At 48.2% G+C, this 21,024-nt stretch overlaps 1 protein-coding gene across 1 annotated transcript in view; it reads left to right on the top strand.

The window, feature by feature from the left end:
- Positions 1-21,024, top strand: part of FNBP4 (formin binding protein 4) — a 316,742-nt gene that overhangs the window by 262,801 nt on the left and 32,917 nt on the right. Inside the window, exon 16 of the mRNA XM_069221602.1 lies at positions 8,606-8,763. Coding sequence (XP_069077703.1) covers positions 8,606-8,763 — 158 coding nt within the window. The remainder of the gene's footprint in view (positions 1-8,605; positions 8,764-21,024) is intronic.

The following is a 21,024-nucleotide window of genomic DNA, read 5'->3' as shown; positions in this document are numbered from 1 at the left end:
GGCAAGGGAGAGGGCCTCCTGGGGGTCACTCCTGCACTGGAGTTCCGATCTTTCAGGTCCCGGGGGCTGCGGCTGCAGTCTTTTCCAGGCGTCGGGATCTGGGAGTCAGGCAGTCGCGGTCAGGGGGAGCCTCGGGATTCCTTCTGCAGGCGTCGCTGTGGGGGGCTCGGGGGTGGGGCAACTCTGGCTACTCACTGTCTCGTAGTCGCCGGGGAGCCCTCCCTGAAGTGTTTGTTCTCCACAAGTGGAGCCGGGGGCGTTGGGTGCAGAGTTGCAAGTCTCACGCTTCTGGCGGGAAACGCAGTTGTCTTGAAGTTGCTTCTTTGGAAACAAAGTCGCAGTCTTTGGTGAACAGGGCCGCTGTTCTCTGGAGTTTCTTGGTCCTTCTAGAGCAAGGCAGTCCTCTGACGATTCAGAGGTCGCTGGTCCTGGGGAAAGCGTCGCTGGAGCAGTTTCTTCAGAAGGGGGGAGACAGGCCGGTAGAGCTGGGGCCAAAGCAGTTGGTGTCTCCGTCTTCTCTGCAGGGTTTTTCAGCTCAGCAGTCCTCTTATTCTTAGGTTGCAGGAATCGGAGTTCCTAGGTTCAGGGGAGCCCCTAAATACAGAATTTAGGGGTGTGTTTAGGTCTGGGAGGGCAGTAGCCAATGGCTACTAGCCCTGAGGGTGGCTACACCCTCTTTGTGCCTCCTCCCAAGCGGAGGGTGGTCACATTCCTATCCCTATTGGGGGGATCCTCCATCTGCAAGATTCCTAAAAGTCAGTCACTTCAGCTCAGGTTGCCTTAGGGGCTGTCCTGACTGGCCAGTGGTGACTCCTTGTTTTTCTCATTATCTCCTCTGGCCTTGCTGCCAAAAGTGGGGCCGTGGCCGGAGGGGGCGGGCAACTCCACTAGCTGGAATGCCCTGTGGTGCTGTAACAAAGGGGGTGAGCCTTTGAGCCTCACCGCCAGGTGTTACAGTTCCTGAAAGGGGGAGGTGATGAGCATCTCCACCCAGTACAGGCTTTGTTACTAGCCACAGAGTGACAAAGGCACTCTCCCCATGTGGCCAGCAACATGTCTCGAGTGTGGCAGGCTGCTAAAACCAGTCAGCCTACACAGGTAGTTGATTAAGGTTTCAGGGGGCACCTCGAAGGTGCCCTCTGGGGTGTATGTTACAATAAAATGTACACTGGCATCAGTGTGCATTTATTGTGCTGAGAAGTTTGATACCAAACTTCCCAGTTTTCAGTGTAGCCATTATGGTGCTGTGGAGTTCGTTTTTGACAGACTCCCAGACCATATACTCTTATGGCTACCCTGCACTTACAATGTCTAAGGTATTGCTTAGACGCTGTAGGGGCACAGTGCTCATGCACTGGTGCCCTCACCTATGGTATAGTGCACCCTGCCTTAGGGCTGTAAGGCCTGCTAGAGGGGTGACTTATCTATACTGCATAGGCAGTGTGAGCTTGGCATGGCACCCTGAGGGGAGTGCCATGTCGACTTACTCGTTTTGTCCTCACCAGCACACACAAACTGGCAAGCAGTGTCTGTGCTGAGTGAGGGGTCCCTAGGGTGGCATAAGACATGCTGCAGCCCTTAGACTTTCCCTGGCATCAGGGCCCTTGGAACCAGGGGTACCAATTACAAGGGACTTACCTGGATGCCAGGGTGTGCCAATTGTGCAAACAAAAGTAGGTTAGGGAAAGAACACTGGTGCTGGGGCCTGGTTAGCAGGCCTCAGCACACTTTCAAATCAAAACATAGCATCAGCAAAGGCAAAAAGTCAGGGGGCAACCATGCCAAGGAGGCATTTCCTTACATATGTGTCAAAGTCATCTGGCTCCAGTCGAGATACCGGCACAGAGCACACTTTACACCGGGTCAGAGCGGACTCGACCCCGATACACCGGGTCTGAGCAATCTCGGCACAGAACCAAGTCGGCACCGAGAAATCAGTACGCCGAAGAGCAAAAAAGTGTTGTTGGAACTAAAAAGGCAGCCGTAAAGGTTTCGATACCGAAACATCCGGCCTCTGAACCGAAATCAAGTTCCTACACAGAGGAACAAGGCCTGTCCTCACAAATGCAAACACATAGATTTAGACAGGAACTGGAGACAATGGAGCCAGACTAAACCCAAAGAAGGCTCCACATCCAAAAAGAAACAGGGAAGATCAGTACTCTCCCTCCGATTCGACTGAAACGAAAACTTGCCTTCCAAGAGAAAGACAAGCACCCACAGGCGAAGGTAACTAAATAAGTAACCCCGCCACCATCTCCACAACGCTCTCCACAACCATCACCGGTAGCCACTACACCAATGATGCAATCCCCAACTCATACAGGGATGAGTCAGGATGATCAAGACGCGTGGGATCTTTGACGCGCCAGTGTCCGATAAGTCCTGACTGTTATCCAGCTAGACCGTCACCACCAGAGGATAGTACAGCCTACGCACAGGTGGTGTCAAGGGCAGCTGCGTTTCATAATGTCAGCATGCATGCTGAACCAATTGAAGACTACTTTCTATTTAATACACTGTCGTCCACACACAGCCAGTACCAGAGCCTCCCCATGCTACCTGGTATGCTAAAACACTCCAAACAAGTGTTTGAAGAGCCTGTGAAAGGAAGGGCCATTACTCCAAGGGTGGAGAAAAAATATAGACCGCCACCAACAGACCCCGTGTACATCACACAACAGTTCACACCGGACTCAGTGGTAGTTGGGGCAGCTCGCAAGAGAGCGAACTCACACACTTCAGGAGATGCACCACCTCCAGACAAAGTCGTAAGTTTGCGGCAGGGAAAAGAGTGGAGGCACAGGCAGCAAACCAGTGGCGTATTGCCAACTCACAGGCTTTGTTGGCCAGATATGATAGGGCTCATTGGGATGAAATGCAACACTATAGATCCTTTGCCCAAGGAGTTCCAAAAGAGAGCACAGCAAGTGGTGGAAGAAGGGCAGAGTATCTCGAACAATCCGATACGGTCAGCAATGGATGCGGCAGACACAGCTGCTAGAACTGTAAACACTGCAGTGACAATACGGAGACATGCATGGCTGCGTACATCAGGATTCAAGCCGGAAATGCAACAAGCCGTGCTTAATATGCCATTTAACGGACAGCAGCAGTTTGGGCCGGAGGTGGACACTGCTATCGAAAAACTTAAGACACTGATACGGCCAAAGCCATGGGCGCACTCTACTTCCCACAGAGCAGAGGCACATTTCGTAAAACAGTTTCGAGGGGGATTTCGAGGACAAAGCACAGAACCCACAACCTCACAAACAAGGCCCACTTATCAGAGCTAATATCAGCGGGGAAGTTTTCGGGGACAATATAGAGGGGGACAATTCCAAAAAAGTAGAGGCAAGTTCCAAAGTCCCAAAACTCACAAAACAAGCAGTGACTTCGACGTCACAAATCCCCAACACAACACCTGTGGGGGGGGGGGGGGGGGCGGAGACTAACCAAGTTCTACAAACAATGGGAGGAAATAACAGACACTTGGGTCCTAGCAATTATCCAGCATGGTTAATGCAAAGAATTTCACAAACTCCCTCCAAATGTCCCACCGAAAACACACTATGTCAAAACAACACATGGATCTTCTACAACTGGAGGTCCAAGCGTTGTTACAAAAAGATGCAATAGAACTGGTACCAATTCATCAGAGAGGAACAGGAGTTTACTCGCTGTACTTTCTCATACCCAAAAAGGACAAAACTCTAAGACCTATATTGGATCTCAGAACATTAAATATCTACATCAAATCAGATCACTTTCACATGGTGAGATTACAGGACGTAATCCCACTGCTCAAACAACAAGACTACATGACAACACTAGACCTAAAGGATGCATACTTCCATATACCGATACATCCTTAAGGTTTGTATTCCAAGGGGTACATTACCAATTCAAGGTATTGCCATTCGGGATAACTGCGCCAAGAGTTTTTACAAAATGCCTGGCAGTAGTAGCTGCGCATATCAGAAGGCAGCAAATACATGTGTTCCCGTACCTAGACGATTGGCTAATCAAAACCAACACGCAAGAACGGTGTTCACAACACACCAAGTATGTCATAGAAACTCTCCACAAACTAGATTTCTCACTCAACTACACAGTCACACCTTCAGCCGTGTCAAACACAGCAATACTTAGGGGCGACAATCAACACAACAAAAGGGATTGCCACTCCAAGTCCACAAAGGGTACAGGCATTTCACAATGTAATACAGGCCATGTATCCAAAACAAAGGATACAAGTCAAGATGGTGGTGATAACTCCTAGGCATGATGTCCTCATGCATAGCCATTGTCCCAAACACAAGATTGCACATGCGGCCCTTACAACAGTGCCTAGCATCACAATGGTCACAGGCACAGGGTCAACTTCTAGATCTAGTGTTGATAAACCGCCAAACATACACCTCGCTTCAATGGTGGAACAGTATAAACTTAAACCAAGGGCGGCCTTTCCAAGACCCAGTGCCACAATACGTGATAACAGATGCTTCCATGACAGGGTGGGGAGCACACCTCAATCAACACAGCATCCAAGGACAATGGGACATACAGCAAAAAGAGTTACACATAAATCACCTAGAACTGTTAGCGGCATTTCTAGCGCTGAAAGCATTTCAACCCATGATAACCCACAAATACATTGTTGTCATGTTGTCTGTTTTGACAAGAATGTATTACCTAAACAAACAAGGAGTTACACACTCAACACAGTTGTCTCCTAACACAGAAAATATGGTATTGGGTGATTCACAACCACACTCGCCTAATGGCACAATTTATTCCAGGAATTCAGAATCAGTTAGCAGATAATCTTTCTCGGGATCATCAACAGATCCACGAATGGGAGATTTACCCCGAAATATTAAACACTTACTTCCAAAGATGGGGAACACCACAAATAGACCTATTTGCAACAAAAGAAAACGCAAAATGCCAACACTTCGCATCCAGATACCCACAAGATCAGTCTCAGGGCAATGCGTTATGGATGAGCTGGTCAGGGATATTTGCATACGCTTGTCCCCCTCTCCTTCCATATCTAGTAAACAAATTGAGTCAAAACAAACTCAAACTCATACTAATAGCACCAACTTGGGCAAGACAACCTTGGTACACAACACTACTAGACCTCTCAGTAGTGCCTCATGTGAAACTACCAAACAAACCAGATCTGTTAACTCAACACAAACAGATCAGACACCCAAATCCAGCATCGCTGAATCTAGCAATTTGGCTCCTGAAATCTTAGAATTCGGACACTTAGACCTTACACAGGAATGTATGGAGGTCATAAAACAAGCTAGGAAACCAACCACTAGACATTGCTATGCAAATAAGTGGAAAAGATTTGTTTATTATTGCCACAATAATCAAATCCAGCCATTACACGCATCTGCTAAAGACATTGTAAGCTACTTGCTACATTTGCAAAAGTCAAAGCTAGCTTTTTCATCCATTAAGATACATCTGACCGCAATTTCAGCTTATCCGCAAATTGCACACTCAACTTCATTATTTAGGATACCAGTTATTAAAGCATTTATGGAAGGTCTAAAGAGAATTATACCACCAAGAACACCACCAGTTCCTTCGTGGAACCTCAACATTGTCTTAACTCGCCTCATGGGTCCACCCTTCGAACCTATGCACTCATGTGAAATGCAATACTTAACATGGAAGGTTGCATTCCTAATTGCTATCACATCTCTAAGAAGAGTAAGTGAGATACAAGCATTTACCATACAAGAACCATTTATTCAGATACACAGGCATAAAGTAGTCTTACGAACAAATCCTAAATTCTTACCAAAAGTCATATCACCGTTCCACTTGAACCAAACAGTAGAACTACCAGTGTTCTTTCCAAAGCCAGATTCTGTAGCTGAAAGAGCACGACATACATTAGACATCAAAAGAGCGTTAATGTACTACATTGACACAACAAAACTAATTCGAAAAACAAAACAATTATTTATTGCTTTCCAAAAACCTCATACAGGAAATCCAATTTCTAAACAAGGCATTGCTAGATGGATAGTTAAGTGCATTCAAACCTGTTATCTTAAAGCAAAAAGAGAACTGCCTATTACACCAAAGGCACACTCAACTAGAAAGAAAGGTGCTACCATGGCCTTTCTAGGAAATATTCCAATGATCAAAATATGTAAGGCAGCAACATGGTCTACGCCTCATACGTTTACCAAACACTACTGTGTAGATGTGTTAACTGCACAACAAGCCACAGTAGGTCAAGCTGTACTACGAACATTGTTTCAAACAACTTCAACTCCTACAGGCTGAACCACCACTTTTGGGGAGATAACTTCTTACTAGTCTATGCACAGCATGTGTATCTGCAGCTACACATGCCATCGGACGGAAAATGTCACTTACCCAGTGTACATCTGTTCGTGGCATTAGTCGCTGCAGATTCACATGCGCCCACCCGCCTCCCCGGCAGCCTGTAGCCGTTTAGAAGTTTATCTTGAACATTTGTAAATTTGTAAATATATTACTTTAAACTTCATTATGTACATACGTATTCACTCCATTGCATGGGCACTATTACTACTATACACAACTCCTACCTCACCCTCTGCGGGGAAAATAATCTAAGATGGAGTCGACGCCCATGCGCAATGGAGTTGAAATGGGAGGAGTCCCTCGGTCTCGTGACTCAGACTTCTTCGAAGAAAAACAACTTGTAACACTCCGAGCCCAACACCAGATGGCGGGATGTGCACAGCATGTGAATCTGCAGCGACTAATGCCACGAACAGATGTACTATATATATATATATATATATATATATATATATATATATATATTTTTTTTAACAGGAATATATTTTTGGCTGTCTGAGGAGAAGGTGGCTGAACTGACCATTTAAGGAAGGAGTCCTAACTTTTTTTTCTTTTTTTTTTTTTTCCGGTTTCTGCATTTTTTTTATACCTGTTTTTTCTTAAATTTATCATTAGAAAATGTTTGATGGGTAGCAATGTAATTATTTTCAGAAATATGCTCAATTCAGAAATATTAAGATGTTTCCAGTGTCCAGCCTGGTGGCTGGATATTATTAGAACTTTATGAATCTTAAAAATATCCTTGATGGAGAAAACTAACAGTTAAGTAACCTTTCCTTACTCGTGTAGATACTGACTGAGCAATCAAGGGCATAGTGGATTTGAAAGTCAGAACACAATCTGTATCCAGTCAGAACTTTTACTGAGAATGTGTCTTAAGAGTTAGGTAAAGTGGGCATTTCAAAAGAAAAACTTAGGTAAAAGAAACAGCAACTGAAATCCAACCCAAAACACATTGATAGTAGGTACTGCTCAGTGCAATTTCTTTATGGCCAATTTTTCTATTAGGAAACTCTTGGTGTTCTTGCCTTTCTTTATGGGCTCTTGTCAGACAGATGGTAGTAAAGGCAGTCAGAAATGGTGTTTTGTGGGTTAGGTGTGAGAATTTGTCTCCCCTAAGTTGTTAGTGCAAAATGAGCAACATAAAGGCTTGGGCCGGGTGGCTGAATTTCCCACCAAAATCCTTTGCAAAACTATGGGGAAAAAAAATCTGTGTCCAAACTAGCATAGCCTCGTCCCAAAGCCCAGAAGTAGGTATAAAGTGCCAAAGGCAAGTTCAGTATGTTCCATTTCTAACACGGCAGGGCTACGGGAGGGATGGTAGTTAGTGGAGGTGAGGGTTGGAAGGAGAGGTCCAGCTAGTCCAGAGCCATGAGTATGGGAGAGGTTTGGGGGTATCTTGAGTTAGATGAAGGGGGCCAGAGCTGCAGGAGCCTGTATCAAGAACCAGTTGTTCATAGTTAATATTTTCAGTTGACTGGAAGTGCTCACGATCCCCCAGTTTGTGTGCCAGGAACATGTATAGAATCTGTAGAATAGCTTGGGCTAGATAACTGCTCAGACATGTCAGGAATTAAGTTCACCTACCCTAGCTAGCTGCACCAATTCCATCACTGAGTGACTGGTTCCACTCCACCCCCCAAAGTGGGCAGACTCCACTACACATTTCTTTGTGTCCACACTGATCTGGTGGTGCATACCCTTAGTGGCTCTGGAGCAGTTGACACACTAGTGTCCTCAAGTGGCAGTCAGTAACCGGACTACACTCCGTGTTCCGAGAGCCTAAATGCTGTTGCATTCAAACTTAATGGGCAAATATTTACTTAAGCACTTGACACACTCTATAGCTGGGTCAGGCAGCAAGATGTGCTCAAATAGTGTACACGTTGGGTAGCAATAATTAGACTGGACAGGCAACTTTTTTTTGTTTGTAATGAAGTGACTACATTACAGGTGAATAAAATTATCTGACCCTAAGAATTAGTTTGCATTGAAAACCAGAAATGTATAGCATGTTCTCTGCGCTAGTTATAAGCCTACGAGCTTCTGACTACCCTACCTCTAAACGTCAAGCACTGTGCTTCAAACACAACCTTTTAGTGATTTCTGCTCTACCATATCCAACTCCAGGGTGGTTCCTACCCCTTCCCACCCCAGTGCCTTGATGGTGATTCCTGTTCTTTAATCCAGGGCATGCATCTTTCTGACTGCTGGTGTCTTTCAGATAAAGAAGAGTAAAACGAAGATGCCTTCCCTCGTTCAAAAGTGGCAGACGATCCAGCGGGAGCTGGATGAAGAGGAGAACTCTAGCTCCAGTGAGGAGGACCGGGAGGTGATGTCTCAGAAGCGTATCGAAGAGTGGAAGCAGCAGCAGCTGGTCACGTAAGTCTTAACTCCAGAAAACCGAACTGGTTTAGGTCAGTGGTGTGAACTTGAGTTGTGCTGCATTTTCATGGGTGCCTGGGCCATTCAGAGGTTACTTTAGTGCTCAGTGTGTACTTCTGTGTACTACTTTTGGCTCTGGTTTATAATACTATTTCCTTCCTGTAGGAAGTTGGCTCTGTATGCACTATTTCAAAGTAAGGAATAGTATGCACAGAGTCCAAGGGTTCCCCTTAGAGGTAAGATAGTGGCAAAAAGAGATAATACTAATGCCGTATTTTGTGGTAGTGTGGTCGAGCAGTAGGCTTATCAGAGGGTAGTGTTAAGCATTTGTTGTACACACACAGGCAATAAATGAGGAACACACACTCAATGACAATTCCAGGCAAATAGGTTTTTGTATAGAAAAATCTTTTCTTAGTTTCTTTTAAGAACCACAGGTTCAAATTATACATGTAATACTTTGCATGAAAGGTATTGCAGGTAAGTACTTTAGGAACTTTGAATAATCACAATAGCATATATACTTTTCAAATAAAACGCATATAGCTATTTTAAAACTAGACACTTAGTGCAATTTTCACAGTTCCTAGGGGAGGTAAGTAATTGTTAGTTCTTGCAGGTAAGTAAACCACCTACGGGGTTCAAGTTTGGGTCCAAGGTAGCCCACCGTTGTGGGTTCAGAGCAACCCCAAAGTTACCACTCCAGCAGCTCAGGGCCGGTCAGGTGCAGAGGTCAAAGTGGTGCCCAAAACACATAGGCTTCAATGGAGAAGGGGGTGCCCCGGTTCCAGTCTGCCAGCAGGTAAGTACCCGCGTCTTCGGAGGGCAGACCAGGGGGGTTTTGTAGGGCACCGGGGGAGACACAAGTTAGCACAGAAAGTACACCCTCAGCAGCACGGGGGCGGCCGGGTGCAGTGTGCAAACACACGTCTGGTTTTCAATTGGAAGAGGATTTCTAAAAGTCAGTCACCTCAGCTCAGGACACCTTAGGGGCTGTCCTGACTGGCCAGTGACTCCTCCTTGTTTTTCTCATTATATCTCCTGGACTTGCTGCCAAAAGTGGGGGCTGTGTCCAGGGGGCGGGCATCTCCACTAGCTGGAGTGCCCTGGGGCATTGTAACATGAAGCCTGAGCCTTTGAGGCTCACTGCTAGGTGTTACAGTTCCTGCAGGGGAGAGGGCATCTTAGAGATGCACCCTGTATTTTACCCAATTTTTCAGTGCAGGACTGTCTGGTCTGTGCCAGCCTGCTGCTGAGACGCGAGTTTCTGACCCCATGTGGTGAGGGCCTTTGTGCTCTCTGAGGACAGAAACAAAAGCCTGCTCTGGGTGGAGGTGCTTCACACCTCCCCCCTGCAGGAACTGTAACACCTAGCGGTGACCTTCAAATGCTCAAGCTTCGTGTTACAATGCCCCAGGGCACTCCAGCTAGTGGAGATGCCCGCCCCCTGGACACATCCCCCACTTTTGGCGGCAAGTCCAGGAGAGATAATGAGAAAGACAAGGAGTCGTCACTGGCCAGTCAGGACAGCCCCTAAGGTGTCCTGAGCTGAGGTGACTGACTTTTAGAAATCCTCCATCTTGCAGATGGAGGATTCCCCCAATAGGAATAGGGATGTGCCCCCCCTCCCCTCAGGGAGGAGGCACAAAGAGGGTGTACCCACCCTCAAGGACAGTAGCCATTGGCTACTGACCTCCCAGACCTAAACACACCCCTAAATTCAGTATTTAGAGGCTCCCCAGAACCTAGGAACTCAGATTCCTGCAACTTAAGAGGACTGCTGAGCAGAAAAACCCTGCAGAGAAGACGGAGACACCAACTGCCTTGGCCCCAGCTCTACCGGCCTGTCTCCCCCCTTCGGCAGAAAACTGCTCCAGCGACGCTCTCTCCAGGACCAGCGACCTCTGAATCCTCCGAGGACTGCCCTGCTCTAAAAGGACCAAGAAACTCCCAAGAACAGCGGCCCTGTTCAACAAAGACTGCAACTTTGTTTCCAGAGGAGCAACTTTAAAGACCCCTGCAATTCCCGCCAGAAGCGTGAGACTTGCAACACTGCACCCGGCGACCCAGACTCGACTGGTGAAGAAACAACGCTACAGGGAGGACCCCCCGGCGACTCCAAGACTGTGAGTAACCAAAGTTGTCCCCCCTGAGCCCCCACAGCGACGCCTGCAGAGGGAATCCCGAGGCTCCCCCTGACCGTGACTGTCTGAATCCAAAATCCCGACGCCTGGAAAAGACCCTGCACCCGCAGCCCCCAGGACCTGAAGGATCGGAACTCCAGTGCAGGAGTGTAAGGAAATGCCTCCTTGGCATGGTTGCCCCCTGACTTTTTGCCTTTGCTGATGCTATGTTTACAATTGAAAGTGTGCTGAGGCCTGCTAACCAGGCCCCAGCACCAGTGTTCTTTCCCTAACCTGTACTTTTGTATCCACAATTGGCAGACCCTGGCATCCAGATAAGTCCCTTGTAACTGGTACTTCTAGTACCAAGGGCCCTGATGCCAAGGAAGGTCTCTAAGGGCTGCAGCATGTCTTATGCCACCCTGGAGACCTCTCACTCAGCACAGACACACTGCTTACCAGCTTGTGTGTGCTAGTGAGGACAAAACGAGTAAGTCGACATGGCACTCCCCTCAGGGTGCCATGCCAGCCTCTCACTGCCTATGCAGTATAGGTAAGACACCCCTCTAGCAGGCCTTACAGCCCTAAGGCAGGGTGCACTATACCATAGGTGAGGGTACCAGTGCATGAGCATGGTACCCCTACAGTGTCTAAACAAAACCTTAGACATTGTAAGTGCAGGGTAGCCATAAGAGTATATGGTCTGGGAGTCTGTCAAACACGAACTCCACCGCACCATAATGGCTACACTGAAAACTGGGAAGTTTGGTATCAAACTTCTCAGCACAATAAATGCACACTGATGCCAGTGTACATTTTATTGTAAAATACACCCCAGAGGGCACCTTAGAGGTGCCCCCTGAAACTTAACCGACTATCTGTGTAGGCTGACTAGTTTTAGCAGCCTGCCACAAACCGAGACATGTTGCTGGCCCCATGGGGAGAGTGCCTTTGTCACTCTGAGGCCAGTAACAAAGCCTGCACTGGGTGGAGATGCTAACACCTCTCCCAGGCAGGAATTGTCACACCTGGCGGTGAGCCTCAAAGGCTCACCTCCTTTGTGCCAACCCAGCAGGACACTCCAGCTAGTGGAGTTGCCCGCCCCCTCCGGCCAGGCCCCACTTTTGGCGGCAAGGCCGGAGAAAATAATGAGAATAACAAGGAGGAGTCACTGGCCAGTCAGGACAGCCCCTAAGGTGTCCTGAGCTGAGGTGACTCTAACTTTTAGAAATCCTCCATCTTGCAGATGGAGGATTCCCCCAATAGGGTTAGGATTGTGACCCCCTCCCCTTGGGAGGAGGCACAAAGAGGGTGTACCCACCCTCAGGGCTAGTAGCCATTGGCTACTAACCCCCCAGACCTAAACACGCCCTTAAATTTAGTATTTAAGGGCTACCCTGAACCCTAGAAAATTAGATTCCTGCAACTACAAGAAGAAGGACTGCCCAGCTGAAAACCCCTGCAGCGGAAGACCAGAAGACGACAACTGCCTTGGCTCCAGAAACTCACCGGCCTGTCTCCTGCCTTCCAAAGATCCTGCTCCAGCGACGCCTTCCGAAGGGACCAGCGACCTCGACATCCTCTGAGGACTGCCCCTGCTTCGAAAAGACAAGAAACTCCCGAGGACAGCGGACCTGCTCCAAGAAAAGCTGCAACTTTGTTTCCAGCAGCTTTAACGAACCCTGCAAGCTCCCCGCAAGAAGCGTGAGACTTGCAACACTGCACCCGGCGACCCCGACTCGGCTGGTGGAGACCCGACACCTCAGGAGGGACCCCAGGACTACTCTGATACTGTGAGTACCAAAACCTGTCCCCCCTGAACCCCCACAGCGCCGCCTGCAGAGGGAATCCCGAGGCTTCCCCTGACCGCGACTCTTTGAACCTAAAGTCCCGACGCCTGGGAGAGACCCTGCACCCGCAGCCCCCAGGACCTGAAGGACCGGACTTTCACTGGAGAAGTGACCCCCAGGAGTCCCTCTCCCTTGCCCAAGTGGAGGTTTCCCCGAGGAACCCCCCCCTTGCCTGCCTGCAGCGCTGAAGAGATCCCGAGATCTCTCATAGACTAACATTGCGAACCCGACGCTTGTTTCTACACTGCACCCGGCCGCCCCCGCGCCGCTGAGGGTGAAATTTCTGTGTGGACTTGTGTCCCCCCCGGTGCCCTACAAAACCCCCCTGGTCTGCCCTCCGAAGACGCGGGTACTTACCTGCAAGCAGACCGGAACCGGGGCACCCCCTTCTCTCCATTCTAGCCTATGTGTTTTGGGCACCACTTTGAACTCTGCACCTGACCGGCCCTGAGCTGCTGGTGTGGTGACTTTGGGGTTGTTCTGAACCCCCAACGGTGGGCTACCTTGGACCAAGAACTGAACCCTGTAAGTGTCTTACTTACCTGGTAAAACTAATCAAAACTTACCTCCCCTAGGAGCTGTGAAAATTGCACTAAGTGTCCACTTTTAAAACAGCTATTTGTCAATAACTTGAAAAGTATACATGCAATTTTGATGATTTGAAGTTCCTAAAGTACTTACCTGCAATACCTTTCGAATGAGATATTACATGTAGAATTTGAACCTGTGGTTCTTAAAATAAACTAAGAAAAGATATTTTTCTATATAAAAACCTATTGGCTGGATTTGTCTCTGAGTGTGTGTACCTCATTTATTGTCTATGTGTATGTACAACAAATGCTTAACACTACTCCTTGGATAAGCCTACTGCTCGACCACACTACCACAAAATAGAGCATTAGTATTATCTATTTTTACCACTATTTTACCTCTAAGGGGAACCCTTGGACTCTGTGCATGCTATTCCTTACTTTGAAATAGCACATACAGAGCCAACTTCCTACATTGGTGGATCAGCGGTGGGGTACAAGACTTTGCATTTGCTGGACTACTCAGCCAATACCTGATCACACGACAAATTCCAAAATTGTCATTAGAAATTGATTTTTGCAATTTGAAAAGTTTTCTAAATTCTTAAAAGACCTGCTAGGGCCTTGTGTTAGATCCTGTTTAGCATTTCTTTTAGAGTTTAAAAGTTTGTAAAAGTTTGAATTAGATTCTAGAACCAGTTTTAGTTTCTTAAAAAGTATTCCAACTTTTAGAAGCATAATGTCTAGCACAGATGTGAATGTGGTGGAACTCGACACCACACCTTACCTCCATCTACAGATGAGAGAGCTAAGGTCACTCTGTAAACTAAAGAAAATAGCAATGGGCCCCAAACCTACCAAAGTACAGCTCCAGGAGCTTTTGGCAGAGTTTGAAAAGACCAACCCCTCTGAGGATGGCAACTCAGAGGATGAAGATAGTGACTTGGAGGGAAATTCCCCCCCTCCAGTCCTACTTAGGGAGAGCAGGGCTTCTCAAGCCCTGACTCCACAAATAATAGTCAGAGATGCTGGTTCCCTCACAGGAGGGACCAACAACTCTGAAATCACTGAGGATAACTCCAGTGAAGAGGACATCCAGTTAGCCAGGATGGCCAAAATATTGGCTTTGGAAAGACAGATCCTAGCCATAGAGAGGGAAAGACAAGAGATGGGCCTAGGACCCATCAATGGTGGCAGCAACATAAATAGGGTCAGAGATTCTCCTGACATGTTGAAAATCCCCAAAGGGATTGTAACTAAATATGAAGATGGTGATGACATCACCAAATGGTTCACAGCTTTTGAGAGGGCTTGTGTAACCAGAAAAGTGAACAGATCTCACTGGGGTGCTCTCCTTTGGGAAATGTTCACAGGAAAGTGTAGGGATAGACTCCTCACACTCTCTGGACAAGATGCAGAATCTTATGACCTCATGAAGGGTACCCTGATTGAGGGCTTTGGATTCTCCACTGAGGAGTACAGGATTAGGTTCAGGGGGGCTCAAAAGTCCTCGAGCCAGACCTGGGTTGACTTTGTTGACTACTCAGTGAAAACACTAGATGGTTGGATTCAAGGCAGTGGTGTAAGTAATTATGATGGGCTGTACAATTTATTTGTGAAAGAACACCTGTTAAGTAATTGTTTCAATGATAAACTGCATCAGCATCTGGTAGACCTAGGACCAATTTCTCCCCAAGAATTGGGAAAGAAGGCGGACCATTGGGTCAAGACAAGGGTGTCCAAGACTTCAACAGGGGGTGACCAAAAGAAAGGGGTCACAAAGACTCCCCAGCAGAAGGGTGATGAGACAACCAAAACTAAAAATAGTAAAGAGTCTTCTACAGGCCCCCAAAAACCTGCACAGGAGGGTGGGCCCAGAGCCTCTTCACAAAACAATGGGTACAAGGGTAAAAACTTTGATCCCAAAAAGGCCTGGTGTCATAGCTGTAAACAGCATGGACACCAAACTGGAGACAAGGCCTGTCCCAAGAAAGGTTCCACTCCAAACTCCCATCCAGGTAACACTGGTATGGCTAGTCTCCAAGTGGGATCAACAGTGTGCCCAGAGCAAATCAGGGTCCACACTGAAGCTACTCTAGTTTCTGAGGGTGGGGTGGATTTAGCCACACTAGCTGTCTGGCCGCCTAACATGCAAAAATACAGACAGCAACTCTTAATTAATGGGACTAGAATAGAGGGCCTGAGGGATACAGGTGCCAGTGTCACCATGGTGACAGAGAAACTGGTTTCCCCTGGCCAATACCTGACTGGAAAAACTTACACAGTCACCAACGCTGACAATCAGAGAAAAGTACATCCCATGGCAATGGTTACTTTAGAATGGGGAGGGGTCAATGGCCTGAAACAGGTGGTGGTCTCCTCAAATATCCCAGTGGACTGTCTGCTTGGAAATGACCTGGAGTCCTCAGCATGGGCTGAGGTAGAGCTAAAAACCCATGCAGCAATGCTGGGTATCCCTGAACTGGTGTGTGTGAAAACGAGAGCACAATGCAAGGCACAGGGTGAAAAAGTAGAGCTGGAGTCTGGAAAAATGGCCCAGCCTACCAAGAGAACAGGAAAGTCAGTTGGGAAACCAACTGCAACACAGCAAAAGAAAGGGAACCTCTCTTCTCAGGAAGAAGTTCTGCCCTCTGAGGGAACTGAGCCTTTGGAGCTTGAACCTTATCAGGTTGAGCTCTTAGGCCCAGGGGGACCCTCAAGGGAAGAGCTGTGTAAGGGACAAGAAACCTGTCCCTCTCTTGAAGGCCTTAGGCAGCAAGCTGCTGAAGAGTCCAAAGGCAAGAAAAATGGAACACATAGGGTCTATTGGGAAGATGGGCTCCTGTACACTGAGGCCAGAGACCCCAAACCTGGTGCCACTAGGAGAGTGGTAGTGCCTCAGCTGTTCAGAGAGTTCATCCTAACATTGGCCCATGACATTCCCCTTGCTGGACATTTGGGACAAACCAAGACGTGGGAGAGGTTAGTCAACCACTTCTACTGGCCCAATATGTCCAACATGGTTAAGGAGTTTTGCCTCTCCTGCCCCACCTGTCAAGCCAGTGGTAAGACAGGTGGGCATCCAAAGGCCCCCCTCATTCCACTTCCAGTGGTGGGGGTTCCCTTTGAAAGAGTGGGTGTGGACATAGTTGGTCCACTGGAACCTCCCACAGCCTCAGGAAATATGTATATCCTGGTAGTAGTGGATCATGCTACCAGGTATCCTGAAGCTATTCCCCTTAGGTCGACTACTGCCCCTGCAGTAGCCAAGGCCCTCATTGGTATCTTTACCAGAGTGGGTTTCCCTAAGGAGGTGGTGTCTGACAGAGGTACCAACTTCATGTCAGCATACCTAAAGCACATGTGGAATGAGTGTGGAGTGACTTATAAATTCACTACACCTTACCATCCACAAACTAATGGCTTAGTTGAGAGATTCAACAAGACATTAAAAGGCATGATCATGGGGCTCCCAGAAAAACTCAAAAGGAGATGGGATGTCCTCCTGCCATGTCTGCTTTTCGCTTACAGGGAGGTACCACAGAAGGGAGTAGGGTTCTCACCCTTTGAACTTCTGTTTGGTCATCCTGTAAGGGGACTGTAGGAAGTTGGCTCTGTATGTGCTATTTCAAAGTAAGGAATAGCATGCACAGAGTCCAAGGGTTCCCCTTAGAGGTAAAATAGTGGTAAAAAATAGATAATACTAATGCTCTATTTTGTGGTAGTGTGGTCGAGCAGTAGGCTTATCCAAGGAGTAGTGTTAAGCATTTGTTGTACATACACATAGACAATAAATGAGGTACACACACTCAGAGACAAATCCAGCCAATAGGTTTTTATATAGAAAAAATATCTTTTCTTAGTTTATTTTAAGAACCACAGGTTCAAATTCTACATGTAATAGCTCATTCGAAAGGTATTGCAGGTAAGTACTTTAGGAACTTCAAATCATCAAAATTGCATGTATACTTTTCAAGTTATTGACAAATAGCTGTTTTAAAAGTGGACACTTAGTGCAATTTTCACAGTTCCTAGGGGAGGTAAGTTTTGATTAGTTTTACCCGGTAAGTAAGACGCTTACAGGGTTCAGTTCTTGGTCCAAGGTAGCCCACCGTTGGGGGTTCCGAGCAACCCCAAAGTCACCACACCAGCAGCTCAGGGCCGGTCAGGTGCAGAGTTCAAAGTGGTGCCCAAAACACATAGGCTAGAATGGAGAGAAGGGGGTGCCCCGGTTCCGGTCTGCTTGCAGGTAAGTACCCGCGTCTTCGGAGGGCAGACCAGGGGGGTTTTGTAGGGCACCGGGGGGGACACAAGCCCACACAGAAACTTCACCCTCAGCGGCGCGGGGGCGGCCGGGTGCAGTGTAGAAACAAGCGTCGGGTTTTCAATGTTAGTCTATGAGAGATCTCGGGATCTCTTCAGCGCTGCAGGCAGGCAAGGGGGGGATTCCTCGGGGAAACCTCCACTTGGGAGAGGGACTCCTGGGGGTCACTCCTCCAGTGAAAGTCCGGTCCTTCAGGTCCTGGGGGCTGCGGGTGCAGGGTCTCTCCCAGGCGTCGGGACTTTAGGTTCAAAGAGTCGCGGTCAGGGGAAGCCTCGGGATTCCCTCTGCAGGCGGCGCTGTGGGGGCTCAGGGGGGACAGGTTTTGGTACTCACAGTATCAGAGTAGTCCTGGGGTCCCTCCTGAGGTGTTGGATCGCCACCAGCCGAGTCGGGGTCGCCGGGTGCAGTGTTGCAAGTCTCACGCTTCTTGCGGGGAGCTTGCAGGGTTCTTTGGAGCTGCTGGAAACAAAGTTGCAGCTTTTCTTGGAGCAGGTCCGCTGTCCTCGGGAGTTTCTTGTCTTTTCGAAGCAGGGGCAGTCCTCAGAGGATGTCGAGGTCGCTGGTCCCTTTGGAAGGCGTCGCTGGAGCAGGATCTTTGGAAGGCAGGAGACAGGCCGGTGAGTTTCTGGAGCCAAGGCAGTTGTCGTCTTCTGGTCTTCCGCTGCAGGGGTTTTCAGCTAGGCAGTCCTTCTTCTTGTAGTTGCAGGAATCTAATTTTCTAGGGTTCAGGGTAGCCCTTAAATACTAAATTTAAGGGCGTGTTTAGGTCTGGGGGGTTAGTAGCCAATGGCTACTAGCCCTGAGGGTGGGTACACCCTCTTTGTGCCTCCTCCCAAGGGGAGGGGGTCACAATCCTAACCCTATTGGGGGAATCCTCCATCTGCAAGATGGAGGATTTCTAAAAGTTAGAGTCACCTCAGCTCAGGACACCTTAGGGGCTGTCCTGACTGGCCAGAGACTCCTCCTTGTTATTCTCATTATTTTCTCCGGCCTTGCCGCCAAAAGTGGGGCCTGGCCGGAGGGGGCGGGCAACTCCACTAGCTGGAGTGTCCTGCTGGGTTGGCACAAAGGAGGTGAGCCTTTGAGGCTCACCGCCAGGTGTGACAATTCCTGCCTGGGAGAGGTGTTAGCATCTCCACCCAGTGCAGGCTTTGTTACTGGCCTCAGAGTGACAAAGGCACTCTCCCCATGGGGCCAGCAACATGTCTCGGTTTGTGGCAGGCTGCTAAAACTAGTCAGCCTACACAGATAGTCGGTTAAGTTTCAGGGGGCACCTCTAAGGTGCCCTCTGGGGTGTATTTTACAATAAAATGTACACTGGCATCAGTGTGCATTTATTGTGCTGAGAAGTTTGATACCAAACTTCCCAGTTTTCAGTGTAGCCATTATGGTGCTGTGGAGTTCGTGTTTGACAGACTCCCAGACCATATACTCTTATGGCTACCCTGCACTTACAATGTCTAAGGTTTTGTTTAGACACTGTAGGGGTACCATGCTCATGCATTGGTACCCTCACCTATGGTATAGTGCACCCTGCCTTAGGGCTGTAAGGCCTGCTAGAGGGGTGTCTTACCTATACTGCATAGGCAGTGAGAGGCTGGCATGGCACCCTGAGGGGAGTGCCATGTCGACTTACTCGTTTTGTCCTCACTAGCACACACAAGCTGGTAAGCAGTGTGTCTGTGCTGAGTGAGAGGTCTCCAGGGTGGCATAAGACATGCTGCAGCCCTTAGAGACCTTCCTTGGCATCAGGGCCCTTGGTACTAGAAGTACCAGTTACAAGGGACTTATCTGGATGCCAGGGTCTGCCAATTGTGGATACAAAAGTACAGGTTAGGGAAAGAACACTGGTGCTGGGGCCTGGTTAGCAGGCCTCAGCACACTTTCAATTGTAAACATAGCATCAGCAAAGGCAAAAAGTCAGGGGGCAACCATGCCAAGGAGGCATTTCCTTACACAACCCCCCCCCAAACGAAAGAGGATGAGACTAACCTTTCCCAAGAGAGTCTTCATTTTCTAAGTGGAAGAACCTGGAAAGGCCATCTGCATTGGCATGGGCAGTCCCAGGTCTGTGTTCCACTATAAAGTCCATTCCCTGTAGGGAGATGGACCACCTCAACAGTTTAGGATTTTCACCTTTCATTTGCATCAGCCATTTGAGAGGTCTGTGGTCAGTTTGAACTAGGAAGTGAGTCCCAAAGAGGTATGGTCTCAGCTTCTTCAGGGACCAAACCACAGCAAAGGCCTCCCTCTCAATGGCACTCCAACGCTGCTCCCTGGGGAGTAACCTCCTGCTAATGAAAGCAACAGGCTGGTCAAGGCCATCATCATTTGTTTGGGACAAAACTGCCCCTATCCCATGTTCAGAGGCATCAGTCTGCACAATGAACTGCTTAGAATAATCTGGAGCTTTGAGAACTGGTGCTGAGCACATTGCTTGTTTCAGGGTGTCAAAGGCCTGTTGGCAGTCCACAGTCCAGTTCACTTTCTTGGGCATTTTCTTGGAGGTGAGTTCAGTGAGGGCTGTCACAATGGATCCATATCCCTTCACAAACCTCCTGTAATACCCAGTCAAGCCAAGGAATGCCCTGACTTGAGTCTGGGTTTTTGGAGCTACCCAGTCCAGAATGGTCTGGATCTTGGGTTGGAGTGGCTGAACTTGGCCTCCACCTACAAGGTGTCCCAAGTAAACCACAGTTCCCTGCCCTATCTGGCATTTGGATGCCTTGATAGAGAGGCCTGCAGATTGCAGAGCCTTCAAAACCTTCCTCAGGTGGACCAGGTGATCCTGCCAGGTGGAGCTAAAGACAGCAATATCATCAAGATAAGCTGTGCTAAAGGACTCCAAGCCAGCAAGGACTTGATTCACCAACCTTTGGAAGGTGGCAGGGGCATTCTTTAAACCAAAGGGCATAACAGTAAACTGATAATGCCCATCAGGTGTGGAGAATGCTGTCTTTTCTTTTGCTCCAGGTGCCATTTTTATTTGCCAGTACCCTGCTGTCAAGTCAAAGGTACTTAGGAATTTGGCAGCACCTAATTTATCAATGAGCTCATCAGCTCTTGGAATTGGATGAGCATCTGTCTTGGTGACAGAATTGAGCCCTCTGTAGTCCACACAAAACCTCATCTCTTTCTTTCCATCTGTGGTGTGAGGTTTGGGGACTAAGACCACTGGGCTAGCCCAGGGGCTGTCAGAGCGCTCAATGACTCCCAATTCCAGCATCTTGTGGACTTCCACCTTGATGCTTTCCTTAACATGGTCAGACTGTCTAAAGATTTTGTTCTTGACAGGCATGCTGTCTCCTGTGTCCACATCATGGGTACACAGGTGTGTCTGACCAGGGGTTAAGGAGAAGAGTTCAGGAAACTGTTGTAGGACTTGTAAGGAAATGCCTCCTTGGCATGGTTGCCCCCTGACTTTTTGCCTT

Source organism: Pleurodeles waltl, chromosome 3_1 (assembly GCF_031143425.1).
Source record: "Pleurodeles waltl isolate 20211129_DDA chromosome 3_1, aPleWal1.hap1.20221129, whole genome shotgun sequence".
Lineage (NCBI taxonomy): Eukaryota > Metazoa > Chordata > Amphibia > Caudata > Salamandridae > Pleurodeles > Pleurodeles waltl.
The sequence above is the reverse complement of the archived record's forward strand: the minus strand, read 5'-3'. Positions and strand labels throughout refer to the sequence as shown.